The sequence below is a fragment of the Diadema antillarum genome, unplaced genomic scaffold (genome assembly GCF_040938485.1).
Source record: "Diadema antillarum isolate AM-2024a unplaced genomic scaffold, OU_Dant_1.0 scf00000141, whole genome shotgun sequence".
NCBI classification, from domain to species: Eukaryota; Metazoa; Echinodermata; class Echinoidea; order Diadematoida; family Diadematidae; genus Diadema; species Diadema antillarum.
The window spans coordinates 185,876-202,614 of NW_027271030.1; the positions used below are offsets into that span (position 1 = coordinate 185,876).

The 16,739-nt window shown below is 39.0% G+C and overlaps 1 protein-coding gene across 1 annotated transcript; it reads right to left on the minus strand.

The window, feature by feature from the left end:
- Positions 1–13,695: 13,695 nt before the first annotated feature.
- LOC139721312 (cephalotocin receptor 1-like) lies at positions 13,696–15,135 on the minus strand. Its single transcript, XM_071632633.1, has one exon. It carries the CDS (start codon positions 14,838–14,840, stop codon positions 13,743–13,745), a length of 1,098 nt encoding a protein of 365 aa, XP_071488734.1. The 5' UTR covers positions 14,841–15,135; the 3' UTR covers positions 13,696–13,742.
- Between the last annotated feature and the right edge of the window lie 1,604 nt (positions 15,136–16,739).

The following is a 16,739-nucleotide window of genomic DNA, read 5'->3' on the forward strand; positions in this document are numbered from 1 at the left end:
TTATGCACAGATATGATCCAGTCTCTGTCCTGCTTGCCATTATGACTTCAAGCAAGTCAAGAGGCAGCAACACGACGCCTTCTATGAAACAATGAATTAACAAATCTTCCTTACAAACTGATAAGGTCGGAATTATTAACTCAATCATAATAATCATATTTACAATATTTCAAGGCATTGGTTTTGAAATGAATCACTCATTAATTAGCCTGGTAACAAAAGGTAATGAATGGCTTGGTAATTACAATTTCACACATCGGAGTTTGTCAAACACAATATAGTTCCCTATAAGCTTTAATAATCTGAATTTTCCAGACACATTATTAAAAATATGTATCCTGCATATGTACTAAATAAATTCAGTTTGATAACTTTCTTTTAGTAGTCATTGCCTACCAGGGTACAATTAAATCAAACTTGAATTTCTTCTTAGGAGAAGAAAGGCAGCATATAGATACAATGAATCATAATGATTCTGAACAAATTCCTTCTTCTCTCGCCCCTCCACCTCCTGGGACCCCTCCCCCCCCCCCCCAAAAAAAAAAAAATGTCTATAAACAAACATACAAACAAACAAACAAAACAACAATAACAACAGCAGCAGCATTGTCAAACCAGTATCCCTGGAATAAGTGCTGTCAGAACAGGATTTTCGACACTCTTATAAAAAGATGCATTCAAAGCTTGTAAGTTTAGTCAAAATGTGTTTCAGCTGAATTCAACATACCGTGCTTCAACACTTCATACCATGTACTTAGCATAGACAGAAAGATGTAAAGTTTTTGCAATGTTGCTATTACTAATAAACTACTTTTTTTTTCTTCCTTGATTTTTTCTTCTTGTTCTTCGTCACCTTCTCGTCGTCCTTCAGTCACTGCACATATCGTGATAAAATTATTCTTACTATTATCATCATTATTATTCATTATACGTATTCTCATACAAGATAGGGTAGAAAAATAACATGTGATTCAACATAAAGCAATTTACGTTATCTATATTCGAGGGTGCATTAGAGCGCAAATAATGAGTATTATATCGTAAACACTGAGCTTTACCTCAGATGAAAAAAGACTCCTACCTCCATGCATCTATCTATATGATTGAATGATGCATAATTGATCCTCACTGACAATGCATAATTACTTTAAATAGTGCCTCTTTGATTCTAATTTACTACCGTTCGCTTTTCACGAGCACAGCTAGTGACTTTGTAGACCGTGTTTTACAAACGCTCCATTAGTGAAGTCGTCTGGCCTTGAGGTCTATCCTTTCATGAAACGTTCTAGTCTGTGATCTACTCTAAGGGCTATTCTCTCTCTCTCTCTCTCTCTCTCTTTTTGTTTCTTTTCATAGATACATTTCTGGAGCATTGTTTCATTATGATGAATCCTTTTGTTCCCCCCATAAATTGTGTGTACTGTTATCTTTGGGGCATGAAATAATCGCAATTCATTTATATCCTTTCAGTTCAGTTCAGTTCGGTTTTATTTCTATGCTCCCTCTCCCTTAGTATCCTCCATTTTCCTTCTTTTTTTAATACTTGTATGAAATGTAGAGTCCGGAGCGTTTGTCTACCTTTCATTTACACTTGTCACTTTGTTCCATGATTGCTCCGTTCTCTATTCCTTCCCCTTCATTCCGCTTGTCAACTATCTTCAGCTCTTCTCTTGATCTGCAATGAGGCTGCCAAATCACTTGGGTAGCGTATTTACTCACGACTTGTAACACGCCTTCAGGGAACTCCGTACTTCAAAACAGAGCAATCAAGAATGCACAACACACCAGTAGAATATTAGCTGCCTTGATATGTCGAGGGAATTTCGAGCTCTCTTGCAAACATATATCGACTGTTGAGTTTAACAAGGTGAAGAAATCGAGGAGTAGAAATGGTCAAATATCCAGAGGCTGATGGAAAGCCTTGATTTAGCGATGGACATGATCGCTGAGAGAGTTGCGACAAAGGTTGGTTCAGTTGATAACGGAGGGTGGTTTATTCTAAGGATGGGTTGATTGCATCTATGACGCCATTAGATTCCCACTCCTCTAAGCATTCCCACACAGTATTAAAACATTAATTCAAACTTGTCGATGCTTACAAAGTGTTCCACATGTATTAGTACGCTCAAGCACTATTTTTTTTTTAAATGTTAGCGCGCTTAGATATTAGGATTGAGAAACACGATGGCACTGCATGTCAGGATCAAGTAATTGCCTTATAGAAGTTACACAAATGTGCTGAACTTTTATAACCATATTACTCACTCAATGTACTTTGTTAAAGTACATCTCTCTTCGAATTATTCCATGCAGCGCCTGAAGTTATTAAAGGAAAAATATCCCCAAAAGGATGGATTATTTGTTTGTTTCTTAAACCTTGCAAGTCATGGCTGGACAAGAAGACTGCAACAGTTCTTGGAGTCACAGTAGAGCAGCAATGTAAAGACAATATGGAGAGATTATCACATATTTTTGACTTGTCTTTTTAAGAACGCAATAGAAATACATGTACTTTTACACTTAAAATATGTCAGCGACAAGTCCAATGAATGGGCACTTTCTTTAAAACTGTTATTTCGTTGAATTTTCTCTAGATTCCCTTTATCAACTGCATGGACACTATACAAGGTGCATGTCGTCGACGCCGTAGGGAGCTTCACACATAGGTCTGTGATTAGAGGAGCTAACAGGGATGAGCTTTGTCTCGAGGGTGTCATGCCTAGTTCTTTATTGTGGTGTTCATAAAGAAAGGGTTTCTGAGGAGTTCTTCTTATCTTTCTTAATCTTCTTCTTCTTCTGCTTCTTCTTCTTCTTCTCCACCTTTTTCCTCCTCCTCCTCCTCCTCTATTTCTTCTTCTTCTTTGTAATGTTTGTCTTCCAAGGGATTTTTTGTCCTGCCTTGACCATGAGGTTATTTGGGGACAGGAGTGGCGCTATCAACAGACAAGAAAATGCCCAAAAGGTCGAAATGGCACAACCGTGCCAACATGCGATCTTCTTCGGAGCACAGGCAATGAATGATTTAAAACAGAAAAAAGACATGCTACGCCGGATATCGTGAAAGCAATGCATGAGACATTTGTGCCCAAGCTGTAATCTCTCTCTAGAAGCAAGAGAAGACAAATAAAGTAATATGGGGATAGTCCGCTGCCAAAACCATACAAACAACTTTGTGGTTTGCTATAGGACAGCTTGAACAAGGCATGTTATTACTTAGACAACCAAGCACGTGTCACTACTTCTGGAACAGAAAATCTCGCCGTACTCCGCCCACCAAGTAAGTCTGATGGAGACATGGGTATCGATAAACAACGGCTGCGTGAGTTCTGTATTGTTGCTGTTTTGCTTACCGTGAACCATTACAAATTCGTACTTGAATAAATGGACGTGATATTTGGTTTCACAGCATCTATTACACTTAACTATTTTTATTTACATGAGTCAACACAATAACCAAGAAGCAATCCCAACATTTCATCAATAAAACTGAATATAGATTGACGGACACATTGAATAGAATAAGTAATTCTTTACTAATTCGAACAACATGAATTCATTCATTGAAGATTTGCTAAAAAGGGGAGGACAAAGCTATTTTGTCAACTCATGTTCTGCACATCTCTTTGTAATTCGCAACTCAGTTAGAAGCCTTAGAAACCCGGAATCACCTTTACATTCTTGACGTAGAGACAACACGGGTTGTTTGTGAATTCACGTGTTTTATCCATACCTGTTGTCTTCTGACTGTTCATAATTATTGTTATGTTCTTTATGGTTATGTCTATGTGAGAAATAGATTCGAACATCCACAAATCTGTGTGTCTCCCTCGCCTTCCTGTCTCCGCTTCAACATTAAGGATACAGGAATTGACAAAAAAAAAACCACCCACATTTTTACGTTGTTCGTAAACTAAATTCCGAAAATAATCACTTTTCAACTACTGACTACGATGAAACATGGTATCTTGACCCATGTGAATAGAGTATCTAGAAAAATTATTGTGTCGCTGCTGAAGCATAAAAAGCAATCCATGTAAAATAACGACTGTTTAAATTGATCATTGTTCTGAAAGTGCCTTCCATGAAGACGATAGTCGGCCAATGACCTGATTTCATCTCTCTTTAATACACGCTCGGGGATATATCATGTTTTATGTTCACTGACAGGGTTTCTGAGGATAAATCTTAAGGCATGATTTTACTTTTACCTGCAAACTATTTTCCTACTCATGTTTGTTGGTCATGTCGTGAATTGTTTGATGCATCCCGTTTAGCTTAGAAATCCAATTCAGCTCATGAAAAGTTTTGTCATATAGGATTCTTTAGCCCGCCAGTTTAATAGCCTGTCACTCTAATCCTATCACCTCTCCTCTGATTGGTATTGCTTATTAATCTAGCGCCAAGCAAGTCAAGTGGGATTTCGTCTAGGTCTAAATAGCAGAGACTGGGATTGAGTTTTACGTTTTAAGTTTTACGTAAGTCTTTGCCTTTTCCTGCCCACCGAGGCTGCCCCAGGCCAAAAATAACATTTCATCCGACCCACTCGAGATGCGGGCCTTCATTCAGAGCTTAACAGATGCCTTTTTGAAGAGTGATGGGATTCCGACAAATTTGAATGTCACTTTTGGCAAAGTGAAGTGATTGGAAGAGCCTCTGTGAAAAGACGAGACAGATGGATATATAAAGCAAAAAGAGACGAGGAGAAAACAATTCAAACGGAAGAGTCAAACAGCCCATAAAACTCATATTCTCAAATTCATTTTTTTTCTTACAAATTCCACTTCAAATTTACCTCAAGTGTAGTAATACACCGAAATAAGTTAGGTCCAAGGACACATCGAGGCTAATTTCATACTGCATGTATGCACTGGCATCAGCAGCACAGTGGATTTGATGGAAGAAAAGTCTTAAATGACGCATAAGACTTTTTTCGAAAAGATGGAGCAAAGTGACCACAGGTGAAAATGCCTCTCCTGTTTACTAAGACGAGATACTGTTGACCAAGAGCAAATGACAAGGATGAAGTGAATCAAAGACAACTTTGCCATCAGTGCAGAAAGAGCCGCCAGTGAATATCCTTAGATCTTTCGTGACATCTGAACTAATAACCGATGATGGGAGAAAAGTTATCAAATATCAAAGACCTTTATTGTACATGTAGCTAAATTCATCTTACAAAGTTAAAACATAAAAAGTATTCCCAATACTTCTCTATCTTTGATTAAAAACATGAAACATGGTATGTCACTATGAATGTGACAATAGATTTTGGAAGGAATTTGTCGGGATATTGCACAAATAAAATGTATGGCATGAATATTCTAATCTTATTTCTTTCTCCCTTTGTTGTTCTTTTTATCCATGTCAAGCGTTAAAGTCTAGAACTACAGTTCCCTCCTGGGAGAGGGAGAGACAACGAGTAAGAGCAGCAGGGGGGGGGGGGGGGGAGTACCACCAGGTGTAGGTAAGATGTGTCAAGGGTTCATCCCTGGCAGCCTCCTACTTTCCGAGCCCATTATGAAGCAAACAGGTGTGACATCGTAGAAGAATCAAATATCTGCCATCAAACCTTTTGACATCCTGAGAAGAGAATGTCGCGCAAATCCTTCTGAATTCAGTGGTTTATCAATTGAAGTTTTCAACAGCTCTAACAGTGATTGCGAAGATTGGAAAGAGAGCCACTACAAGCCGTTTACCTAGGCTTGCTGGCCTTTCTGCTAAAGAGCCTTAAATACACCACAACCGAGAAACACTTCACCTGCATTCTTGTATAGCGAGCGCACGACCCACTCCAAGCATTTCTCTCATGTAATTACCCACTCGTCGGGACGTCGACGGTCGATTACATGACACAGCTTTCCTGTGTAATCGTGAACGTCGATATATATTCCAAGCGGAAGGTACCCCGAGTCGTAGTCTTGGTCAGTTTGAGTGCCTTCCCAATCAAATTTCCCCGCCCAGTCAAAATGACCTCCTTACATAGAGAAACCATATACATACTGATGTCGAAAAAGTTGCCTTTTTATTTGAACCATAAAAATCTACATCTTTTGTTCATTCTGATTGTGCTTGTCAGCCGAAAATGTGAGTTAGAGTGTTCAATATTTGAACAAAATAATATATATCCAAACATGTGGAGCAATACTAGCAACAACTGAAATATTACTGGAATGCAATTGAACAATGACAACCTCCATGCATGTGAACCAACAGTGAGCCGGTGCAAATAATTGCGAGATTGACCAACATCCTTAATATAACATTTATAGACTTGTGGTGTCTAGCTTTTCAGTTATGAAAAAGGAAAGAATACTCAACGTGTTTCATCTTTCGACGTCCACAAAACAAGAAATTCAGATTCATTCCTTGCTTAAATGGAACTGGAAAATAGCATTGCAACGGTATGGCTAGAAAGATTTTGTGTCTCGTGCAAATGAATGATGAGAAAAAATCACCATCCAGTTCATATCATCAGAATTGAACAACGAATTTGTTTACCCGTCGCCTCTGTTGTCGTTTTTTTTTTTCATAATACTTCACACAGAACTAATCTAATCTTGTTATATAGTGGGGCGAGTTTCCTTTCAATCTCAGTGCATTAATCTTCGTGGTGTCTCGAATGCACTGACCGGAAGAACGGACCACAGTCTTGGTTCATAATGTGACCGGTCGATTCCAGAATCCATCTGCCATGCTATTATACGCATACCACTAGCTACCGGACACCTATGTGGTAGGGACAGGGTCTCCATTGTTGGCGCATATTTGAATGCACTTGTAACATCTATACCTCTTTGAGGATTTTTCAGTGGTTGTTTTATGGAATTGGGGTAGAATGTGGTCAAATTCTAACATCCATATGAATACATACGTTGATAGGCACACATATAAACACACATAACATACTATATAATGTATTTTATAAATTATATACTGTATATATAATCATAATATATAAATTATATACTGTATGCACTGTAAGAGAGCGTAGAGAGAGGTTGATAGATACAAAGCATATACCCTATCTTTCCTAACATTGATGACCATTATGTGCAGTTATACCTAGGAAGTATTTTGCGTCTTGCCAATCAAATATCATTATGCTTTCAGCCGAACATTGAGCGGGAGTCTGTAACAATGACAACATCTCTTTTCAAAGACCTCATCATCATATCAGCGATAATAATATGTGAGAACCAGGCTGGTATGAAGAGAGAGCCGTCATTAAATCAACGACTGTATCGGCATGTAAAATCTCAAGGACCTCGTCAGCCATCGCGAGAACACTGCCTCATTTCACCCAGCCTAAATGGAGCTCAAAGATGGAGTCAACATGTCGTGAAAAGACTTAACGGAGATGAATGCATTGACGAAAGTCCTATTTGTGGGAGTCTACAGAAATTAGTTTTAATTGGCGGGAGAATGACCGCAGGTAAATATTTATACTCTCGGCAAAACTGTGAGCGACATTCTAATCAATCTATGTCCTAACCGTTTCTCGCTGGATGACTCTGAAATCACTATTTTTGCCTGTTGGTGTCCTTTCATTCTTTACAATTAACTAAAGTTTGGACTTGCGTCAATACATACATTTCCTATGACATAGTCACACAGACGCCCGTTATGGTAACTGTTATGAGGTGGCAGTGAAATCGTGTGGATAGAAATGCTCCCCAAGTCACGAACGCCAATGGAACACAGAGTCGGGTTATAATTATCTACCGTATGATTAAATCCCCAAGTCCCTTCTAGCTATATGTATATATTAATTTGCACATACCTAAAGAGAGGGGAGATGGAGGGAATTAAAGTGGTTGGAGAGGCGGGTAAATAAAGAAGGAAACTCAAATATCATTCCCCATTACCAGCAAAGCTGGAGAATGAGAGTATGATATTCACTTGATATCCCTTGACTCAAAAACATTGTATTGTATAAGAGCTACGGCATAAACAGCATCAATAACACATATTCATTGGAGCCAACAAAACACGTGTGTTTCACAAATATCGCCCAATGCCATAATTCCAGCAGATTTTTTGCCACTTTTGAAAATGTGGTATTACTTTTGGAATAATCATGGTGATCCTAACAGATCTCATCAGACCTTGTCAGTCGTGCCAATCGTGTTGATCGTAGGAAATTTTTGGACGGTTCAAAAATATTCAAGCTTAACACGAGTTATTTTCGATCTTAATCACCGCATCACATCGTATTGGACTGCAAGCGTGACCCTTGTTTCTAATCATGCTTCCAAATCGTTGCGATCGGGAGCAGCCATGGACAACACAAACACCAAGCTCTGTGGATACGCGCTGCGATCTTCCGCCGACTTTCACGATTTGTTACCCTCTGTCCGGTACCACTACTCACGACCCTGACACCAGTGACAAGAAAATACGGGTTGATACGGGTATAACTGCAAGTAGATAATTCATGAACACTTACACGTCTGTTACCAGTTGTAGCACCCATGCATAGCGGGCAAGACTGTGTGCGCCCTATTCCACGATCTACACTTCAAGAGAGCGCATCTTTCCTGGCAAAGAATTGCTTTTGTTGGTAACTTTTGAAGCTCTTGAGGGCCGCTACCCAAGTGTACCAGAGGCATGAAGTGATAGAGCAAGGTTGTCCTGTCCACTGAGTCTGAACCTATCCAGTCAGAGCCGGCACCAGTGGAGGCAGAAGTGGCAAAGAGATCACCCCACCCGGAAAGCCAAGAAATACAAAACAGTAGTTACTTGCCGTAACTGACAGGCAAAAGGAGGAAATCATTCAGTTTTTCGTGAGAAATGGAGTTTTCTAGAGCAAACGCTGGTTACGACAATGTCCCCGACACGGAGGGTTTCTATTCATTGCAGTGAATCAGGGGGGCGTTTCATAAAGCACTTGTCGCAGCGACAAATGGCCATACTTGCGACAAATCAGGGTTTCTGTGACAAGTTGTCATAAGTGTTATGAAACGGAAATTTGTCATCAGTTCCAAGTTGTTACTGATGACAACCAAATTTTGTCACAGGTACGATTTGTCACAATGACAAATAATTTCTTTATGAAACACCCCCCCCCCCCCAGATCAGATACCAATGGTCAATGTTATTGTGGCGTAACAGATCGTACGGCAGTGATAATCTAGCGTAATACAGGGATCGAAGATTTAAACTCATTGTACAGGTTCTTAATGATGCAATCTCTCTATCTACAAGGCTAACCAATTAGATCTATTGTTACCCCTCATATAGGCCTACTACGTGAATGAGATATACGCACATTTGTAATCTGTGCTGAAATAGCTAAGAAACCAATATCGGGGGGGGTTTTTTTTCATCTTACTGACCGAAAGCTGCTTGAGATCAACGACTTGTGTTGCACTTCGCTTGAGAAAAATAGCGATGCAAGTAAACTTTGCTCTTGTAGTAAACAAGCAACGCCACTTCGGTGACACACGCACTTGAGAAATGATGAGTATTAATGGTTACATGGATCCATACTGACAAGTCGAATGCAACATTCGGCTGAATGACAACAAACGGAAAAAAGCACACTTATTTTGTATTGTGGGGTTTTCAAAATGTTTCTTCAGTTTCAATTCCAGTGGTGATGGTTACATGATATTTTTTTATTAATGCAACTATATTTAAAAAGAGTATCAAAAAAGAAAAACCATGCAAGGAATCATAACCTAGCCAAAGTAAACAGATAAGGTAGAATAACGTCGTATTAAAATGGTGAACTTTCTGCACCGACAAACTCTTCGTATATTTCCAGGCCGCAAAGGTTATATTGGATACTATTTAGTTTCAAGTAATCACCACATTTATCTTTTCATTTTTTTCTTGTATTTAATGGAGGAGACGGAAGATTATTTATCATAATGGAAAGATGACATGCAGTGAGTTACATTATACTGAAGTAGGCTTCGGAATGTTCCTTACTGACCACAGTGAACGACAGGCTGCCAATATTTGCGAGTAAGATTATCTCCTCCATACAATTAAGAGTATCGTTTTTTTACATATATACATCATATATCATTACACATCGTGAGTGTCATTAGTTGCATCCAGAATGGAAAAGATTTCTTAAACAAAGAGATTAACACAATTGGATATAAATGTAATGTAATACATGAACGAGTATATAATCATATCAGACAACAAGCAACATTACATACCGCGGTTCTTGCTTTGATACCATTAAGATGAAGAGGCAGATAATAAAAGATAAAGATTAATCCAAGAAAAAAGCAATATTTCACAAGTCATGGAATCTAAATTAATAGATATAAATTTAATAAGTGTTTGTAGTGGTGGGGTACAGAGCAGCTTTCAACAATAATTGCGCACTTATAGGATGAAGAGATGTTTTAGCTATGCAGGTTTCTTCTTTTTAATGTGCTCACAAAAAATAAACAGGTCTTCAGATGTTCTATGGAAAGAGTACATAGATCCAAGAAAAACAGAAATAGGGTTTTTAGTTATCTTCCTGACAAAATAAGATTTACATTATACATCAAAACCTGAAAACAAAAAGTCAAAGAAATGGGACACTCTACAAGAACTAGCCTTCGGGGGCATGAAGAAAGATAACACGTATGTTTCGTTAAAAGCGAAGGTGCAAATGAAACAAACAACGGAAATAAAACATGTAATGTTTTCTCAACAAAAATAATTTGACAAGAACATATCAATCAAGCGTTTGATCCAGTGGCAAATCTAATCTGAATCAATATACGACTAGTTATAGTTAGTATTTGTTAATTAAATTTTCAGGGAGAGCTTGAATTTAGAATTTTTGTAATGGTGCATTACCTCGAGACATAAAGCAAAAACGCACAGAGAGTTTGTCGCTAAAAAGGAGATCAAACTAGGTATTCATTACCGGCAAAATTTTCTAACACTAATCAACATATTACCACTGACATTCTTATTTTGTCTTTTGATTTTTATAGCATGCCTAACTTCATTTATGACTTCGCGTTCCTTTAGCGCCCACAGAAATTTTGCAAGCTATTGTTTTGTCATTAAAAGCCTTGGAATCATTCTCAAATGCACATGATCTGTCATTACTCAACCATTCAACGTATCGGTATTTTGTTTTCTCTTTCAATAAGTTTATTTTATTTTCTTTTTTACATTTATCACAATTGCTTGAAATATTAAAACAGGTAGGTAGAATAAACTTTAAAAAATAAAAATGCATTAAGGAGGGAAATGGAGCGGTCCGGCTATGTAAAAGAGAGCTTGGTTGAGTATTTAGTCAAACTTATTCTACGAAAATTACATCGCAGGTGAATTATTTCTCTTTTCTGATCACATTCTAACACATCTTACGCCGTTATCAAAATACAAACTAACACCAGTTATTCCCTTAACATCACATGAGCTTAAGGTAAACGTGATGCCATATAATGTTCGAATACTTAATGCAACTGTTACAGAAAGAGGCTCATATCATACAATATTATGTATGTTAGTCACGAATATGACGTATACAATCACACGTCACTGTATACAGCTGTGCAGTAAGTAAAGAATGCTTAAATTTAAGAGAGGATACCAGCGTGAAGAACCATACGTCCTGATCATAATTAAAGTGAATTATGTTACTGCGGCATATGTACCCGTCAGAAGGTGTCTCTTGGGTTCAGGCATCTATATGTCATTGCTAAGGAGTAAACTTATATCCCATACGATACGATTGCTTCAAAATGATGGCTGTTCAACAATGGTATCGATAAAAAGTGGTGTGATAGTATAGGAGTTCTTTTCTATCTTGCATTACCTGCAGTTTTAATAAGGAAGTACAGGGAAAGAACCCATCATACGGTATGAGCAATATTGTAATATATATATATATGCAGTGTACATAATATGCATCAAGGAAGTGAGTGAACTTAAATTTACAAGAATTCTTTAATTTTGTTGACTGCGACTCGCGCTTTGAAATATGACGACATTTATTACTTGGTAACGCAATGATAGGGATCAATGTATACACGAACATCGGAAATTCAAGGACATCTTGAATGCAGTTTCACAATATATTATTTAACAGGTCAAAGGCTGAGCTATTAAAAGTTGTCACTATTTCACAATTTTCTTGCTGACGAAGCTTTGTAGCTCTATCAATGATGAAATATATACACATATATTTTTTTCAGTGTCATCTCGTCTGTCTACCACGCGCTGCTGAACGCTTCGTTGGGTGTGAACAAAGGAATTCCAAACAAATCAATCAAGCCTTGTCATGCAGGTTAGTTAGATAGCGTTCGTTAGCAAAGATGTAAATTTTGTCAAACTTGCCACTTAAATCCTGAAAACCCAGTTACTATGGCATCCTTACATTCTACCAATGTCCCTCCTCGTATAAACATCAAACATGCAACCAAGTGGCGGAAGAAATGAAGGATGAGTGCTTGCAAAAACACTTTGTTCTCTTAACACGTGCTAAGCAACCACACATTGGCGCTTCTCCTAATTAACAAGTCCCTAATACCCACAGAGAACGTGCCTGGCTACACAGCCAGGCCACCGTAATGGAAGCCGTTTGACCATCATATCGCATGCAGCTTTAATAACATTCGCTTTAATTGCGTCAGTTTTTTACTCTTTTTTTGTCGTTGTGTCCTAATTTGTTTTCTCAGTCACAAAGATGTTTAGAAAATAATATGACTGTCACAGAATCAACTGCTTGTCATATCACATGTGACTTCAGCATAAGTTTATAATATGACAATTGACGGGTAAATCGCAATGTCCCTCATCAGGCACACGTAATGTGGCATTGGCAATATATAATTGTTGTGGAGAAGCGTCAAGACTTAACCATCAATAAACACATTGTTCTCTCCCTAATTCAAAAGTTGTAGAAATTAAATTTTCGAGATTTCTGTATTTTGGTCAAATCGGCCAAAACTGTATTACAGGTAGATATTTAAATTAGACGCGTTTGATGAAAGATATTCAGGCTGTGCTCATGTCTTAAAATCGTGTAATCTAATGCCACAATTCAATAAACATACATAGAATCTGAACAACAAAATGCAGGGAAAGTGGTTCTGACATTGCGCTGAACAGAACGTCAATGAAGAACAACAGATGCGAAAATATACGGCACTCTCATTGTTGGGTGAGCGTTCTCTTCCAGGCCCGTGCATGTCAAATTACTCAGTGTGTGATATTTGAGCGTCTTCTGAAAATGAATATACAAGGTCGTTTTCAGATTCTCTATCCATCAACTAAGTTAATTCAACACGGCGAAAGATCTTATCATATCTCCACCTTCTTTCCAAGTCCAAGGATGCGTTACTGCGCTCTTTTCTTCCAATAATAACGAAACGGACCTTGCGGCTATTTCAAGGTAAATACGCTGTATTCTGCGAGGACACCAAGACCACAGTAATGTTCCTTTACCAAAATAATTTTGTGAATCTTTCATCATAGAAATGTATTCTTTCTGTCTAGCGAGCTGGTCTTCGATATCGTACCTCTTAGCCTATCTACGGCTGAATGGATCAAACTTCGCCCTTGCATCACTCCAAAATGAGATGGTATCCACATCCACAGTGACAGCAGCGCACCAAATCATTAACACGCTAAGACGTAACACGTTATCCCGTGTTCTGGTTCATATGTCGAGGTCGACAGTAGGAGCAAAATGTTGACTCAACGTCCACGTCGTTTGGAGATAGAGTTCAACGGTAAGAATGGCCAATAACATTTCAAACCTTTGTGTGATTCCTTTACCTATACACGGTTTGAGCTTTCTCAGGGTCGTCTTTAGCAGGGGAATCCGACACATCATTTCCATTACTTAGCCGTGTTTCACGGTAGATCTTTGGGCCAGCCTGCATGTGTGATGCATCGATGTTGGTCTGCTGGGTGGTTCCCGCCTTCTCATACCCCTTCCGAGACTTGCAAACATTGAAGAAGAGAAACACGTATGGGTTTACAACGCTGTTGCATGAGGCAAAGATGGCAAAAACACCGTAAACCACCATGTTGAAACTTCGGGTGTCCACATAGGAGTGCAGGAGTTCCATACTGAAGTACGGCACGTTGCACAGGACGTACGCTGAGATGATGACCATGGTCATTTTGAGCGTTCTCCAGCGAGAAGTGCGTTGCCAATTGGACTTGTTCTTGAACATTGACGAACCCCCTCCAAGCCACAGGCGGAGGAGAATGCGGAGATAAGTGTAACAGATAATCACGAAAGGCGCTATGAATGCAATAAACGTGATATAAGTCACGTACAATTGCTTGTGCCAATCTGGTAGCTGTTTGAAGCCCGTCATACAGTAGCTTTTCTTGTTAGACCTCTCATTTTTCCTGAAGACAAACAGCTGTGGTAAGGAGAAGAGCAAAGCCAAAGCCCAAGCTACGCCGATGACCTTTGTCTCTGGAAGTGGCCGCTTCAACGCTCGGATGACAGAATGAAATCTATCAACAGAAATGCCCACCACCATATTGCTACTGGCCATCAGAGCTATACTCGTGTAAAGTTTATATACTTTGCAAGCCGCGTTAGACCCATACCAAACTTTCCCCTGCAGCTCATGAATAATTTCGCTCAGAATTACGAACATGACCAAAACGTCCGAAGTTGTTAATGAAATAATATACACCTGGAATCGATTCTTCTCTTTACGGTGTTGATACAACCACACATATACGATGAAATTTCCGATGGCTCCTACACTGAAAACAACGGACAAAGAGATCATTCTGGCTACCTGATCGTAGGGAGGACCTGGGGGGTCCTCTGGTTTAGTGGTCATATTAACCTCAGCGGTTGGGAGGTCTATGTCACCCATCGTGGTGGTGCGGTAGTTCTCCATCTACTATAGATAACGACGTCTTGGCGTCAGACTCGTGCGAGACAACTTGACAGCATTATTCTTGAGAGAACAGTTTCGAAGATTTTTGCTTTCAAATGGCGATTTGAATAGTCTCATGCCATGTTCAATCGTTTTTTAAGTCGAAAGCATACGATCAAAGAGTAATTCTAAGTTCTGCTCTATCCTCGAGCTTGTTTGTTTTTTAAACGCGTCAAAGATGAGAAGAATTGAAGGAGAGAGCAGCAAAGAGTCTTATGGCAGCAAAACCATTCCTTCATCCGAAACCACTGAGTACGCAACGGCTGTGTGGATGCTTGAATTAAGACTTCTCTGTGGTGGGATATCGTTTTATAGTCCTGTCTACCAAACTGGTTCGTGTAGACAACCGCGTGCATGATGATCGCAAAGATGCAGCGAGCAGCAACAGCGCTTAGGGGAGGAGTGACTATACCAGCGAAATCACTGCTACAGTGGGACGTCATCAATGGGCAGCACTGTGATTGGCTGAGCGGGTTGGGGTTTCCACCATTCACCCGCGGTCCTGATAACATGAAGACTGTGCGTAGCAATGGACAGCCCCGGTGAGTTTCCTGGCTGATAATTCACCACGGCCATTGTAAATTCCTTTTAGCTGCGTAAAGGCAAATAGAAACATAACAGAATATAATACAAACATGAAATAAACTATGTTACAACGTACAAATTTCTAGAGTTGTTTTATTTAAAGTTGCCTTGTAGGTATTTGTGGCACACCGAAGTCTTCTGATGCACGATTTCTTTGTCCCTACTTGACGTGTTCGAGCTCCGGTCAATTTCACACTTGAAGCTGTTTACATCTCTAATGTAGTATTCACAGAAGTTGAAATTGCCAATTCCGTCTGCAGATGCAATTGAACACATGGTTTCAAATTGAGCATAGAGAATATCATGGACCTTATCAGAAGGAGAGATCAGCCAGATATCGTTTGTAAGGGAAAAGCTGAATAAAGACGTATGTTGGTGTGCTTCTTTGTATGTATGTATGTATGTATGTATGTATGTGTATATTGGGTAAAAAAAGAGGGGGGGGGGGGGGCACGCAACAATACCCCTGACTTTCCGAGGCCCTGGTTCAGCCCGTTTATGTTCACTGTGTGTTTGGAGAGATCACCTAAGAACTCTTGATATGAAATAAGAGTGGTACGAACTGGCCATGGTGGATCATGTTCTTTCAAAACAAAATGCTGACGTGAAATGTATGAATTCAGAATAAAATTAATCTTCATCAATACTTCATGTCTCCTTCAATCTGCTGCTCCTCCTCCTGCTTCAGGAAGTTGGTTAAGGGTGCCCGATATATATTTCTCTAGTGCTGAAATGCGTATTCTATAACAAATACTGGAAACGTGGTAGCAAAACAAAGCACATTAGCTGGACAAAGAAATGAATAAGTACTATGTCACAGTCACTTTCCCCCTCCCTCTCCCTCCCTCTCTCTCTCTCTCTCCCTCTCTCTCTATTTTGTTACTATTTTCTCTCTTTCTTTCTCTCTCTCTCTCTCTCTTCATTCCTGTCTTTATCATTTTTTATTTCTCTCTCCGTTTCATCCACTCTTCTAAACTCTTGCCCCTTTTGCTACATTGATTTTTATTTTTCAGTCGAAGCAGCAAACTCAAGTTGGTAACAGGAATATTCTACCACCTTTTATCATATATTTGAAAGACAACGTTTGCAGAATTCATGGTTATGCAATTTATGTTGTATCGATGTATTTTACACAGAGGGGTATTTAAAATTTGTCAAACACATGTTCAAGACCAGGCGTGACTTAAGGTGACAGAGAAAATATAGAAGAAGATGTGGTCTGTATTAAAATTGACTTTTATAGCATTCGTTTAATCTATCACATCTTGCATACGA